We start from the raw sequence: 15,765 nt of genomic DNA, 5'->3' as shown, positions 1-15,765 counted from the left end.
GTGCTTAGTCTTTTGTGATAAAAAACCTTATGTACTGAACATGTATTATTCAGTGGAGTGAAAGGCAGAGTCAACTGGTCCTGACTGGATAACTCACATCAGAAATTATCGTCCCAAAGTTGCATCTGCACTGCCACATTTAAACGTCGCGGTAAGGGCCTTTGTTTTGATGGTTTGTTCTCACCTAAATCACCTAAGAAAGAAATCTAACAGAGGCCTTTTCATTAGCCAGGATAATAGTAATATGTGAAGACATAAGGCAGGAGGAATGTGTTAGCAGATGTTTTTAATTGTTAGTTTGTCTGTTAGTTGCAGGATAAAAAAAATATTTAAAACCCACCTTTAACTATTGAATGAATTTTAGTTTCGAAATTGGGCTTTTCGTTCTGTTGGTAAATAAAATTAGAAGTTTTATTATGCAGACCTTTGACAAATTTTATGCCCTTTATCGCCATGTAAAACTTTTTTCTCCTTTGTGACTAATTTTTTTTGTTTCATAAATCAAACTTCCTTATTTATACTTTTAAATAATATACAGTCTAGCTTGGAAAGTGTTTTTTTCCACTTGAAACACTCTTTTCCTAGAACTGAAGATTTTTTGAGAAATTGAATGTCATAGCTGTATGGTTTTGCAAAATCCATAGCCACAATAATTCAGTCCTCAGTATTGAAATTCTTCCCAGAGGATCAGTCACAGATTGCACATGATAATAATCTTGTTTTAGAGACTCTGTGTATTTTGTCAACTCTGGAAAAAAGAAAACAACGTGGTCAAGCATTATCTCACAAAAGGCTGACTGAAAAAGTATTCAGAAATTATTGGGAAGACATTAGTAAAACTGGTTGACTGGAAATTTCTTGTGTAGTATATAGATTATCTTTCACAATTTACTAAAAGGTAAAATTCTCCTTTGGTTCTATTCTCTAAGGGCTGCTCTTGTTTAAGTAAGTACTCCATAAAATATGCATATAGTTCTAAAAGAGGCAACCATATGGGCTTTACTACACCTCATAAAAAATAAAAACAAAGCGAGGTTCACCCTGTGGTCATGCAGCTCCAAACTTAATAGCCGCCACATCCGACAGGTTTGCTCGGAGCGACGGACTTCCTGTAACACATGACAAGATGGCCAGAGCCGAGATGGGCTGGCATCTGGCTGTGCCAAGCCCCGGAGGATGTCTGAGAGACCGGACACACAGTTTAACTACAGGAAGTAAATATAGCACAGCCCACCAAGACTCGTAAGTCAAACCAACACACTTGAACACACAACGTCACCCTCAAACAGATGGATATAAAACATGATAGCATCGCTCAACCAGCAGTAATGCTTCCAGCCTGGAGGAGCGGTTTTCACTCCATGCTGATGAATTGAACTGAGCATCCTAAAAACAGGTTTGCTATCTCTTCGCCATTGGGTCTTTGCATCATGTACGGCAGCCAAAATGGCAGACTGGGAAAATGGATAAGGCAAGTGAATATTTCCCCAAACAAATTTGCACAATTTAGAATTTATTTACTTACTGTGGGGTTTTTTTTAAGATTAGATTTTTAGGGTCGAGAATCGAATGTCTAACCGCTGAGTTGAGGTCTACAGTCTTTACATACAGTGAACCTGCTTTCCCACTGGCACCCAGCAGGGAATTCATGCTTTATATATTACAAAACGTAAAACTATTATCTGAATTAAAATCTATTTTAGAAGGTAATGTTATAAATATTCCTTGATTTTGATATACTGTATATCCCCTTTTAATGGAGACACAAACCAGTCCAGAAAAGAATCATTCATGCAGTTAAATATAATTTATGCAAATTACAAAAGATAAGAAAAAGGGAAGTAAAAACCTATTTAATATAGGAAAGACATAGATAAAATATTCTGTGATGTTAACAGTTATTTTTCTTCAGCAAAACTATGACGTCATGATGTTGCCTTGTCCATTCCCAGAGAAACTGATTGGAAAACCTTTTAGGATTTGATAAGGTTTGACTTAAGAAATTCTTTAATGGTTCGTTTTCATTTCATAAAAGGTCTGTTATTAAAAAAGGTTTCCATTAAGGAAGATTGTGTTGACTTTTAAGGCAGTTTAAAACAGACTTTGTAGAATAACATTTGTACCGCTCTTTAAAAAGATGGTTGAAGGACTATGATACAACCCCATGTTTACTTACAATATAAGTTGATTCAGCTCCGTCTGCGCAACAAAGCATGAATTAAGAATACAAATAAAATACATTTTTCAGTACGAACTATGCTTTGTGTATTTTTTTTGTTTGTTTTTTATATGTCAAATATATGTCAAAAGCTTTCAGATGCAGAGAGTTAAAGTTGAATCTAAAAGTTTCTCCCTTAGGGTGGCTGTATGTAAGAGTGTTTGAATAAAACCCTGAACATGTTTTTACCAGGTAAGATGTTGCCAGTATTGCTCAATAAAGGGTTGCAAATGTAGAAGAGAAGAAGAAAAGACTTGATGAAGAACTTATCATGTGCTTTCCACGATTGAGAAGATATGTTTAATTAAAATAGCAAAGTACACACATTATTGATTATAAAACAAAAATTCTTGTCAAATATTTGCAATTACTGCAGTTACAGCGTTTTTAAATGATCAGTGTATGACTCCCGATTACCTGCAGCTGGTTTACTATCTGACTTTGTGAGATTTTTAGTAAGATTTTGTAGTTCATATTAAATAGTTTTTAAAAACACAATTTTATTGATCTATAACATCTTATTTTCACTAACAAGCTTATCTTTCAGACTAAAAACATCACTAATGGTACTGCTAGTATTGCATGTGTCATGCTGATTGTTTTAAGCTGCACTGAGCAAAGCCCAAGAGGAGTTCAGTCCTCAGGCTTTGTGTGGAGATGCATGCAGTAAACAAGTCTACACTGTGCTCTGGTCAAAGTTGAAGTCTGACCACCTAGTGTTGTGATGCATTTTTCTGCAGCCAATAGACCCAAAGTAATTACTAAAGCGTCTCCTCACACGTCTTTCCCCACTAAGTCCAACCATACTATTATTGTTTCTGTCTCGATAATAGATTTATGGAGTTAGCATCATCACAGACAATAGCTCTGCAGCGTCGCATATTGTAGACACAAATTCTCATCTTGTTATGCTGAGAACTCAAAGTCTTGTTACTGTGAGATTCGAAAGCCACATTAAGTCTTTTGCACCATGACAATCACAGTAAAAGACTGTAGTGGCTGATGCAGCTTCCAGTCTGCCTTTGTGATAAAGCATGGGTTATGTTTTGTCCATAAACAGTTACTGTGACTAGGGTGCCATAAGAAGGTTGCCCTAAAAGAACAAAAACAACAACAATGGTCTAGAAACCTAAAGCTTCTTTCACTCGCAGTGGCTCCAATCATTGTCCTGGTAATCCTGGTTTAAATCCTAAGTTGTCTTGGAGTAAAAACATAAATCTATGGCAAATAGCTTCAAAACATTTCCACTTATGTCCGTTCAAATTCAACTAAAAAAATTAACATATATTGGAATATTATTGTTAAAACTTCAATGATCTGGTTGCACAAGTATGGCCAATGTTAAACTGATACTTTTTAAAGAACCTTTTTATTCCTCTTCAGCTTCCCCATTCAGATTAGGTGAACATCCTTCTTCAGGTGGACAAACAGATTTCCTGTCAGATTTAGTTCTGGACTTTGGAACAAAGCGTACTAAAACCTTCCAAGTGAAGTCTTTCCTTTGCCGATTTGGATGTACAGTATGGCTTGACTTAGTTTCACTGTAAATAAAAGCCTCTCTTGTGATTTGGAGCTGTGGTCAAAATTTATAATGTGGTTCCTTCAGAACTTTGCACTTTTTCCCATAGGATTTTGGTAAATTGTAGTCTAGCACAAATGCCGTCCCTGGAAGGAAAACGCTTCAATCCTAAACCTTATGAAGAATACACAGGATTCTTCTCACAGTGACGCCTCCCTGAACACATTTTTCTTGTGTTGTAGTAGAGAAAATATGGGACCAAAGTGATAATAACTGGGTGTTCATTTATTTATATATAGATAATTCTAATGCATTGCAACCTCTCTGCAAATTGTGGCTTTAACAAAAGGATGCAAATGAGCAGAGACTTTAGTAGGTCAGATTGACTTTATTTTAGGTTAATCAGATTCATTGTTCCAGGTGTTAGGTGTGTACCCAATTGGGTGATGCAGTCAATCAAAAAACAAAGTTTTAGTGTAGGAGTGTGCACACTTATACAATCAAGTTATTACGGCTATCTTAATATGTAAATTGTAAAGCTGCAAAGGGGCCAGCCTTGTGAGTTTGGTTTTATTCTCTGAGAAGTCGAGACTCCCAGTCTTTCTCTCATATTCTTAGGTTCTCTGTCATTCCTCCTTTTTTCCTTCTCTCTGCGCTCTTACATAAGAGCCAGTTTAACAGGGCTATGTGGTGCACTGGAGGATTAACACAGGACTCTCTTTTCTGTCCTAGTTTACCCCTTTTTATGGGCTCAAACCTACCGTGGTGCAACCCAGGTAAGTATTGATCACTCACCATCACCACCACTACTAAGATCTTCACAGTGAAAACACCGGGGAGAAACAGAAATGAGGCCAAAGTGGCAGGGGTAAAAATAACGTCCTATTTATAGCCCACCTACATCATCAGCGCTGGTCTCGAAGTCTTTCCGTCTGAGGTTACTTCTGCCTCTAATGGCTGCACTAGCACGTCCAAACACATGCTAACCAGTAATGAAAGACTGATAATGAGCAAGGAGGAGAAGCAGGAGAGGGTTTCTCTGCAGGATTCCCTTCCTGCCTTCGCCTCTCCTCCTCCTCCTCCTGTTTGTCATCTCCACTGCAGCAAAAAAAAGTCTACGATGATCATGAAGCGCAGGTTCATTTGCTCTTCGTCAACATCAGGGCCGGTGCCTCTCCCTCTCAACCCGACCTGCCGGCGGAGAGTAGAGGCCGTGTTCTCGTGGATCACGCAGTTCAAACACGCTACATTTGCTCTGCGTCGGAGCTCATAGGACACAGAGTTCTAAAAATGGCTGTTTTGTTTTTTCTTTGTGCATGTCCTCTAACGGTTCAGTCCAAGCTTTCTCAGCGTGGATGCGTGTGTGTGCGTGTGTGTGATTGTGTGTGGACCCCGCCTAAGGCAGCCTGTGCACCTATATTCCAAATGACCTTGTTTACGGACACAACACAACCACCACGAATTCCCAGACAGAATCTCATTTCGAGGGAGAGAAATTTGCAGGGTGCAAACCTGTGCAGTCTTAACTTAACTGACCTTTTGCAACCAGGGAAGTGGAATAAAACTGTATGTGTAGAGAGGTTGAATTGGGACAAAGATGCTTCCTCCATTTTGGGTCAGGAGCTCAAGTTGAAGCAGAAGAAATTCATGCTGGATTATGTTTCCCTGCTGGGGTATTTATTTATTTATTTTTGTTCTAGGACATTCTAGTAGGTAAATTAAAAAATATATATGAGAGATCATTTTACAGGAGAACCTAACAACAGAGAATAAGAAAGAAGTCAGTTCTATTCCCATTGAATGGGATATATCAGCTGCAAACCTGCAAGAACACGTCCTCTCACAAAAAGAGCAATATTATTCACAAGAGGAGAGGGCAGGGAAGGAGAATCCTAATAAATTTCTCCATCTTGAATGTAGTCTGACCTTCATGTCTCTGTCTTTCTCTTCAGCCCTCCTCTCTCTCTCTCCACTCATCCCTCTTGTCTGTGTAAATCTGAAGGTTTGTGCATGTGTATTTCTTTCCTCTCCCTTCAGGCATTGAATAAAAATGCTAAGAGGAGTTTGTGTTTTTCGTTGTTATGCATGCATGTGAGTGTGAATGTTTCTTCTCGCAGCCTGGGCGGTATCTGTGTTATTGGCTTAGCCTTTTCAGGGTCTGGGTAATTAGATCAGACTGCCTCTCCCTGAGACTCGAACCGAGCTCTAAAGTGACAGTTGGGAGCGCGGTTGTAATTTTCTGCTCCTCCCGGTAATTGAAGACTGGGATTTGGCAGGATTGGGATGCACTATATTTCCAGAGAATATGAAGTAAACAACACCTTCGCCCTCCCTCCTCCGCAAGATCCCCAAAAATAACACTCGCCCACTCGCAAACACCCACCCGCAGACATGCGTAGATCCTGCACAAACACACACATACAAACCGACATGCACACATCCAATATCCAATGCCTCTGGCTAACTAACAACCGACTAATCTACTTGTGTTCCCCAGGTGGAGTGTAACAATTAGTTCAGTTGGTTCAGCACAAATCCACACTCACCTTTGAGGGCAATAACAATACTTTTGACTCTTATTATGCAGGGGCTTAGAGAGCATTCTCAGCATGACATCTTTACCAGAGATTTACAAATTAGGGAGAATGGATTTTACACCAGCTGTAATGTATACCTTTGAATAACATTACATCTCTATAATGGTTTTTATTGGGGTTTAATTAGTTATGCACAAAGTGCTTGTATAACACTGCAGGGAGGGAAGATGAGGAACCTTTGCTGTGTTCACTCATTACCTCATTTATTAAAGGTCTAATAGATGCCATCTAACAGCTAAATGTTCTGCAAAGAACGCCTGCTTCAGTGTAAGTCTTTTACTAGAATACAATGTTGCATTTCCATAAGTTTCATGAACTTAATAAAGGAAATAGAATTCTCATAACTGCAACAGGGGCTCCTACATAGTCATCATTTTACCCTGCATGATTTCCCTTGATAACGTTGCACAGTTGCCAAGCTGAACCCGGAGAAACCAGAATGAGATCACAATGACATTATGGAGGTTTCTTTATCGCTCTCCAAAATGTAAAATCAAGACTTTGCTGTAAAACAAATTAAAGTGACATTTTAATCACAGATAAAACATGTTGCAGTTTTCCCATTTGTTTTGGTATTTAGTCATATGAAATCCACCCATAATGAAACAATTTCCACATTTTGACTGTCAAGGAGAAAATATGCTTTCTGTGCACCTTTTTAAAAGGTATGCAGCTTTGAGAAAAGGGAATTTTAAATTCTAATACCTGATTGCATTTTTTGTTTGTACAACTGTTGAACAAAAATGCATATAAATGTAGTAGTTTCACATTCAAGCCTTCTTTGAAATCTGTTTGTCAAACTGAGACTAGATTAAGAAGGCAGATCACAGACTCTGATGTGTAAAATAATTTGAAAACTCTGCATGTTCTTTCATTGACTTCACAACTTCATGGGCGGTTGCTCTGGGCATCACTAGAGTAGGGGCACGTACAAACAATATATTTTAAAAGCATTGTATTTATTATTTGCAAGCTAAGTAAGTTTTATATTGTCTTTTATGCTTGAGCAGGCATCCCCAATCGCTGCTTAGAACAGCTAGATCAGTCTGTCTTTTTTTTTGTCTGTCACACTAAACTCAAGTTGAGTGAGGTGCAAGTTATGAACATTATGTTTAACTGTGCACAACTAGAAAATTTTATGAAAGTATGCTTTTACAGACTAGGCCATAGTAGGGTTTGGTGGCTACAAATAGAGAGTTTGTGTTGTGGAGTTCAGAGCGTGCAGGCTGACTCGCTGTCTGGACTTGCAGTCATCAAATAAAACCTGGACCAAAACCACAAACCAAATAATGAAGGATAGCACTGACAAGGGTTGCAAATCAAATGTAGCGAATATATCTCCCTGCTGCACAGATGCCCTCCTGTTTCACAAAGCATTTTCGATTCAGGTAGGTTGCACCGCATTTTGACAGACATGCAGAACTTCGTGCTAGGGTTACATAACTAAGAGAAACTGTTATAAATTGCATGTTTCAATTGCTAAAACAAATCTAGCAATGAAAGATCTGCTGCAGTGCAGATACTTAAATTTTTTAAGCAGTCTTCTGCACAAGAGGAGCATCGGAGTCTAAAAGAGAATGAGTGAAAAGTGCTGTTTTGAATTAACAACAATAACTTCTAAGACACAGACTCGAATGAAGCTAGTGACAGATCAGAGAAGACGGCAGCACACTGATGGACGGGTTGTGTTGGGCTGTGCATGCATTTGCTACATATAAACACTGTGTTTGTATTCAAATGCTACATTATTGATTATAAGTGATCAATTATGAATTACAGCCTCCTCACAGGCATCAGAGTCCAGCACCAATAAAGAGATATTGTGTAGATGGGCTGAACTACTGTTCACAATCACGCTCAGTGCTGCTGCTTGCACTGGCCGTATTTATTATTGATCACAAGTTATCAATTATTGAAATTGATGAGCTTCAGGGATATGAAAGTCTGCAAAGTAAAGAAGCAACTTGCAACTTGACCGTTGCTTTACTTGACGAATATGGATAAGTTATAACAGAGTCGCCACTGCAGCTGGATTCCTCAGGCACAGATGCAGGTCTCCCTGGTCCTCAGGAGGACCTCAACTGTGACTCTAGGACCTTCTGTTCTGCCTCGTTTACATCTTTCCCTGTTTCCACACATCTGACTTAAACAAATAGACCACTGACAAGATTCAGCATAAATTGAAGCAAAACTGAGGTGAACATTTTGCCATTTAACTTAGGTCTGTTCAAGCAATATCACATCTTAAACATCCCAATCAGTGGATGCTTGTTGTCTTTAACCAACACTGCTTTTAGGGGTCAGCTCTTGGTCATTAAAAAAGAGATTTAATAAAGAAGAAAACTGCAATAAAATGGTTAAATTTATTTGTTACCAGGTACCTTCTAGAACCTCCATGTACAACACAAAATATAGGAAAAGGCTCACAATATGGATGTTTTCACAACCAAGAGGTGGTGCACACAACACTACTAATAGCTAACTTGTTATTGGGAAAATTAAAAAAACATTTTGAATTTGTGGAGGAGATAACCTTTTGATTCATTTTCAAGTCATTGCTTCAAGTTGTTACTTATGAACCAGGTGTTAATTTGAGATTCATTTGAGAACTTGTACAATCATGTTAATGTACTTAAGACCACTGTAAAAGTTTTGGTAACACTTTATTTGACGGGGTGTGCATAAGACTGACATGACACTGTCATAAACATGACATAACATCTGTTATGAACATGAAGGAGTCTTTATGAATGTCTATGACTGTTGTCATGAAGTGTCTTTGGATAAATAATGACATTTATTGCAAAGTTGCTTTAAACGTTGCATTAAAAGTCCATTAAAAGTGCCAACTTTGCTTTATTTTGTAAATAATGACATTATTTTGTAAGTAATGCAAAGTTGGCACTTTTAATGGACTTTTAATGCAACTTTTAAAGCAACTTTACAATAAATGTCATTATTTACCGGACGACATGTCATGGCAACAGTCATAGACATTCATAAAGACTCCTTCATGTCCATGACAGATGTTATGTCATGTTTATGACAGTGTCATGTCAGTCTTATGCGCACCAAGTCAAATAAAGTGCTGAAAGTTTCAAACAGCATTATGTTCAATTTTACAAATATGAAAGAAATTCAACTAGTGAGGCTTTACAAATGTACACTATATGCACACTAAGTTACATGTGAACCAATTTCTGAGCAGATGGACACAGACAGGAAAGATAATTACATTATAATCACTGGAAAGATGATTAAAAAAATAAACACTAAATAAATCATACCACCATTTTTTAACTGAACAAAAACAGGATTAAATAATCATATATTACAGCAGTGTTTAAAATTGTTTACGATTTGGCCCCTACACCTTTAAATATTGTCATCGTAAAAAATAAAAATTTATCAAGGAGAGCAGGCAGGCTGAGAGAGCAGACTTGGAAAAATTAATTAAGGAACATGGCACCCCATAGATAGCTTACTGTATTGTGAATGCTATCAAAAGAAAATGTTCTTATTTTTGACTGATTTCTAAATACAAAGAGAATGCAGCAAAAATCTCCCTTTGACCTCTTCTCTCATACACACAGTCAACAACTCCATAAACACTGTTTACTTAAGCAAATTTATTTGCTCTGTGATACACATAATTTATTAGTTTCAGTTTGTTCAGTTACTAATATAGAAAAAAACAATTAGCAAAAATAAATGATGTTAAATGCCCTGCAATTACTGTATATACTACCTTTTCAAGTCAGTGGACTCCAAAGATCTTTACACTACATTCAGTCATTCAGGCACACATTCGCACATTGATAGTGGTTAGCTACGCTGTAGCCACAGCAGCCATGGAGCAGTCTGACAGAAGTGAGGATGCCACGCACAGATGCCACCGAGCCTTCTGACCACCATTATTATTATTGGTGAAGAAATAAATTAGGAGAGATTTAATCTAAAATGTTCAAATAAAACAGGTGCAGCTGACTCACCGGAGCCCGTAAAGCACCGTCCCATCGGGGTGGAGACGGATCATCCTGTTCTTGACCGTGACGCCGTGAACAAAGGACTTCTTGTCATTGAGGAAGTAGGTGTCAGGGACCCAGAGCTGGTCAGCCACCCGGTTGTCCAGCGTCAGGTTGTAGGCGATCTCTGAGTATGAGAGGCGCTTGTCCCGCCACGCTTGTTGGAAGTACATGGTCAAAGTGTAGTCCTGATGAACACAAGAGGGAAGGCAGGAGTTAGAGAAATAAGAGAAAGTCTATAAATCCACACGTAATACTTACTGGTGATTATACATGCATTATTAAATCATTTCTTGTCATAAGCTACTACTACCATATACCACAATAATAGTAGCATAATGCTAAGGGTCTATCACACTGTCAGTGCTAATGGTGCATCACAAGCAGTGGAAGAGATTTTGAAGCCCAAAGGACTACCAAAATGTTTTCCACTCTAACTCAAAACAGCAGTTTAAAGTGTCTTATATTTGGTTAAAAGTTATCTGTGGACTATGTTTGAAAGTCGGGCTTGTGCCTGGAAATCAGCTAGTAAAAGACTCTTGATTTTCAGTCCCTGCCCAGAGGTGAACTTGATGAACAGGCTGACAGCTCTCAAAGGTTCAGCATATTAGTTTTATCTTAAATGAATGAACCAAATTTCTGTTGTCCACAAAGACAATGCTCCTGCTAAACACATAACTGCAGCTGTGTCCCCCTGCTGTCTGTTTTTACATAACCCATGTAAAACATTAGACCAGCCATTGTCTTCCTATGCAATTCCATTCAATTCACATCTCCTTTCTGTCTGAGATTTCTCCCATTGAGCTCAATTTCTCTAGTTGCGTTTCAACCAGGCCAGTTGGGCGAACTGAAGGAAAAGTTTTCTGTGCTGCTTTAGTCTGCCTGTAGCTTTAGCAATTGCAACAGAGGAAATGAACGCTCCATGTTGGCCACGCTTCCAACTTTTCAGCAATTAAACTCAGAGCAAGAGGAATGACATTTTACAACTGGCAAAAGTGTTGTGGTCTTACTCCTCACGTGGTTGTTTACAGCTCACCTAATTTCTGGGAAGCTTCACTGAACTGTTTTGCAGAAATATTGGCCAGACATTTGCAGTTGTAAAATCAGATTCAATCGTTTAATGTTTCCACAGAGTTCTCGCCTCCAGCAAGCAATCATTTCTCAATAGCTGAGGGTCCAGACCTTCTGCACGAAGCAATGCATAAAACAAGGGAATGTTTTTTACCAGGCTACCCAAACTGCTGAGATCCAGAGAGAGTTTCCCGGACTCAACCTTAGTGATGGACAAACAGCTTTCATATCGTGCAGCTCGTTTTCACACGTGCTCTGAGGTGTGCTATTAAACTATACCTCCTCCTCTCCTCAGTCTTTAAAACAGACTCACACCCACACAGTCACAGTAAAACAAAGCACTGCAGTCGGATCTGTTTGGTTACGCAGTGTTGCAGTGCAATCACTGAGTGGGAAAACACATTAAAAAATACAGTCCGTAAAACAAGGCCCTTTGAGCTTTAACTCCATCATCGTTACTTATCACCATGTTTCTATGTTTCCAGGGATTTTATGTCTGTCCGAAACGCACTAGCGTGACTCTGCAAGGCAATTGCCACTTTCACTCTTAAACTCATCTTTGATTGCATGCAGCATGCACAGTCAAAACACTGCGTAAAAAGGCCATCTAAAAATACACGAGTTGCTGCCATGTCAATTTTTTTGTACAGGGATGAAAAGTCAAGCAAGGTTGGATGCATCCTTTTTTTCTTTCTTTTTTTTTGGAGAGTTACCACTGAGCCATCCTCTCACAGTGGCTCCCTCTCTGTCCCATTATCGCTCCGTCGATTGGATATCTCTATCACCTTTGGGATCGTTAGCTGTTGGCCATACTCTTGATGTATCATCCACTGAGACAGCTTCTCCTGCAGTACAAACTCGCCTTTAGCGTCATCTGTTCCATTTTGATGAAATACAGTAAAACTCACTGACAAAATTGCCACAAAGTAGGCTGTGTTATGGTATGGACTATACAGTAGATTGTTGCACATTGCTCGTCAGTGACTGTTTTAGTAGTTTCTCAGATTTTGCTTTGCAAAATTATTCATAACCCCTGAACTTTTTCTAAGTTTGTCACATTACAACCAGAAACTCCAGAGTACTTTATGGGGATGATATGACAGAGAAACACAAAGTAAGGAGCAAGTAAAGGATACATGTTTTCTAGTTTCAGCAGTCCTGAGTCACAGCATCTTTCACTGGACCTACAGAACTTAGACTGGGCCACATTTACACATGATTAAGCTTTGATTTAAACTCTTCTTTGTACAATTGTAGCTCAAGGTTGTGTGTTTGGGGTCATTGTCCTGATAGATGTTGTACCTTTACCCTTATCTCAAGTAACCTCGGTCTCTAACAGGTTTTATTCCTGGACTGCCCTGTATTTAGCACCAACTCTGACCAGTTTCCCTGTCCCATTTGCAGAAAAGCATGACTACAAAAAACATTGTCACAGACAGGGTAACAGCAAGTACTATTTTTCTATCTCCCTTGATGGCATATGACAAATAGAACTTTTCCTGGCTTTCTTTCATCAGTCATATCCTTCTTGCCCCTGTTTCATAAAGTCCAGATTTATAGAGTCCATGACTAGCACATGTGGCTTTCTGCAGTTCCTCCAGAGTTATCGAAAGCCTGTAAAATGTTTCTCTCATTTATGTTCTCTGTAGCTATGTCTTCATCTCTTTTCAGCTGCACAATACCTTTTCCATGTTTAGATGGTGGATTAAACAGTGCTCTATGAGATTTAGTTTTATAACTTTACCCTGGTTTTAACCTCTCCGGATCTTCCACACCCTGATCTGTCTGATGTGTTCTTTGGTCTTTATGATGCTGTTTGTTCACTAATGTTCTTCACCAAACCTCTAATGCCTTCACTGAACATCTGGATTCAAACTGAGATTAAATTAAACACAGTTGAACTTTGTTTACTATTTATTAGAGATTAGAAGTTTGGGAATATACAAACTACAAATGGTACATCACATAAATATCAAAATTAAAGGGATGAATATCAAAATTAAAGGGACCAAAGACTTTAATTCATGGTACATTCAAGAGGTTTGAACATGAATTCATGGCACTACATATTGGTAAGTAATATATGTGAAGAATATTTTATGTCTGCATGAACAGATCTATGTTTGCAGAATCCCAAAGTGATTTGGGATGCTGGGTTTTTGTGAAAACAAGTGTTAAGATAGGACTGATTGGTTGCCATGGGAGATTCAAGGATTTCCTTAAACAAGCATGAAAGAAACAAAGCTACACTCCAGGTATGTTTTTTGATGAGGGAAATAACATAAAAAAATGATAAAACTGAAAAAAGTTGATTTTACATCACACACCCATTTAAACTATACAGTGAGAATCTCTTCAAGGCTCATTTCAACCACTGAGCATAATAAGCAGATCACTGTGGACAAATGTCTGTTTACCAGCCAATTTGGCATATATAGAAATAATTAAAACATTTATAGGGAAATAAAAGGCCTTAAGTGCAAACATAAAAACAATTCATTGTAATAAAACTGCAGGTTGTAATTTTCGCATAGAAAACATTTACATACCAGTATGATTTATAAACTTTAAAGAAACCTTTAGCAGCAACATTTTAGCTCTCTCAAAAGGTTTCTTTTGTATCAGTTTAATCACACATAACACATGCAATTAGAAATCTAATTTATCTTCAGTGTTTGTGAACAAAGTATTGTCTTTATAGCATGCAAAAAGACAGATGTCTCCTCTTTCTCTGTCTGCAGCTGCTAAGGCTATGTAAGGTACCATTTAGCCAGATGTATTTGGTATTCAGAAAGAACTAGTTTGTCTGTAAACAAGGGTCCACTGATACTCCTAACATGTGCATCCACATAGATATTAAAATATTAATAATGAGGGCCTGTGGCCATAGAGACCCAGATTTGTAAGAATTTGTAATTTTTCATACGTTTGAATAAAGCGTAAGCACTGAGACACAACTTCCTTCAAGCCTTCAAAATAAAAGTCTTTAATGAGCAGATTCATCTAATTAGGATAGCCCTCAGCATTTTTCTGCTTGTTAAACACAGCAGTCTTGATGCTGGGAGGTTGTGTGTTTGTGCTCCAGACTCATCAACTCCTAAAACATTTGTTCATTTTTATAGACAGAATTAGAAGGAAGTTTGTTGCTGCTTGTCAAATAAGCTAAAAACAACATGTTGGATGCATAACTAAGGATGCACAACAGACAGAGAGCAGAATATTATATTTACTTCTTTAACATCAAGCAGTTGTAGGTTGCTTTGCCAACAATGAACACAGTTTTTATGTATGAATTCCTAATATGGTGTGTTTCTATGTTTTTCTGTCCAGTATATCTCACAGCGTTTCCCGGTAATTAACTGGAAAGTCATCCAGGATGTACACTGCCACTCCCCCATTGACTGCTTGAGATAGGCACCGGCTCCCCATTTAAACCTTCCTTGTGAGGTTTAATAGAGTAGCATAGAGGATGGAACTCTGCACAGACTTTCTTCTGTATCACGGTGAAAGTAATGCCTCTCTTCAAAGATTTGCAAATATAAAAGTTAATAAACTTTTTAACTTCTACTTTAGACCTTATTCTCTCTTTTACCACAAAACAAATAAATTGCAAACCAGAAGAAATTCTGTGTTTGTTGGTGTGTTATGACAGTGAGTGAACTGAAATGAGTAGAAAATGGAAAAAAATAACTACTACCACTAATAAAAGCAACAAATAAAAAAAGTCTCTGTACATTAACTTCACTTACGTTTTTATGACAGAATATTCCCAATAGATTTTTTAAAAGTATAATAAGATTCTTTATTTTACTTTCAGTCTGCTTGGGAAATGACATAAATGTGCAACAAATATGCACATAAATGAAAGTATTAGGTGCACCAGTGTATCAAGTGCAAAGGTTTATCTATCATATATTCTCTGTTTTAATTTGGTCAAATTATGAGAGAAACTTCGCAGTATGGGCGCAACACATTGATGCTAGTAATTTTATTCTGTGGATGAACTAAGACAATGTCAGCAGTACCAGGTTAATACATCAAGCTTGACAGGACTAGTTTGTAAACCGACTAGTACAGCAGCAGGCCAGTATGTTCCTGCCAACCTTGGGGTAAAATTTCTGCTTTGTCAGAGGAGACCTGATGCTTTGAAGGGAGCAGTTTCAGTTCACAAAAATCCAATTCTGTCTGTAGCAGGAGACCGATTAGCCTCAGCGCTGATTCTCTTACCTGCTTTTACTGAGGGATCCTGACATTGAGCTACTGTGAGTAGTCATGGATATACGTCTACTTCTCACACACAAATGCTCTTTTAAGATGTCAAAGAAAATCTAACAA

General features: G+C 38.1%; 1 protein-coding gene across 2 annotated transcripts in view; it reads right to left on the bottom strand.

Moving 5' to 3' along the window:
- gabrb2 (gamma-aminobutyric acid type A receptor beta2 subunit) overlaps positions 1-15,765 on the bottom strand; it is a 48,868-nt gene that overhangs the window by 16,061 nt on the left and 17,042 nt on the right. For both annotated transcript variants that reach the window (XM_005795346.2, XM_005795345.2), the window contains exon 4: positions 10,327-10,547. In XM_005795346.2, coding sequence (XP_005795403.1) covers positions 10,327-10,547 — 221 coding nt within the window. The remainder of the gene's footprint in view (positions 1-10,326; positions 10,548-15,765) is intronic.

Source organism: Xiphophorus maculatus, chromosome 23, assembly GCF_002775205.1.
Source record: "Xiphophorus maculatus strain JP 163 A chromosome 23, X_maculatus-5.0-male, whole genome shotgun sequence".
Lineage (NCBI taxonomy): Eukaryota > Metazoa > Chordata > Actinopteri > Cyprinodontiformes > Poeciliidae > Xiphophorus > Xiphophorus maculatus.
This window is presented reverse-complemented; position numbering and strand designations above follow the sequence as displayed.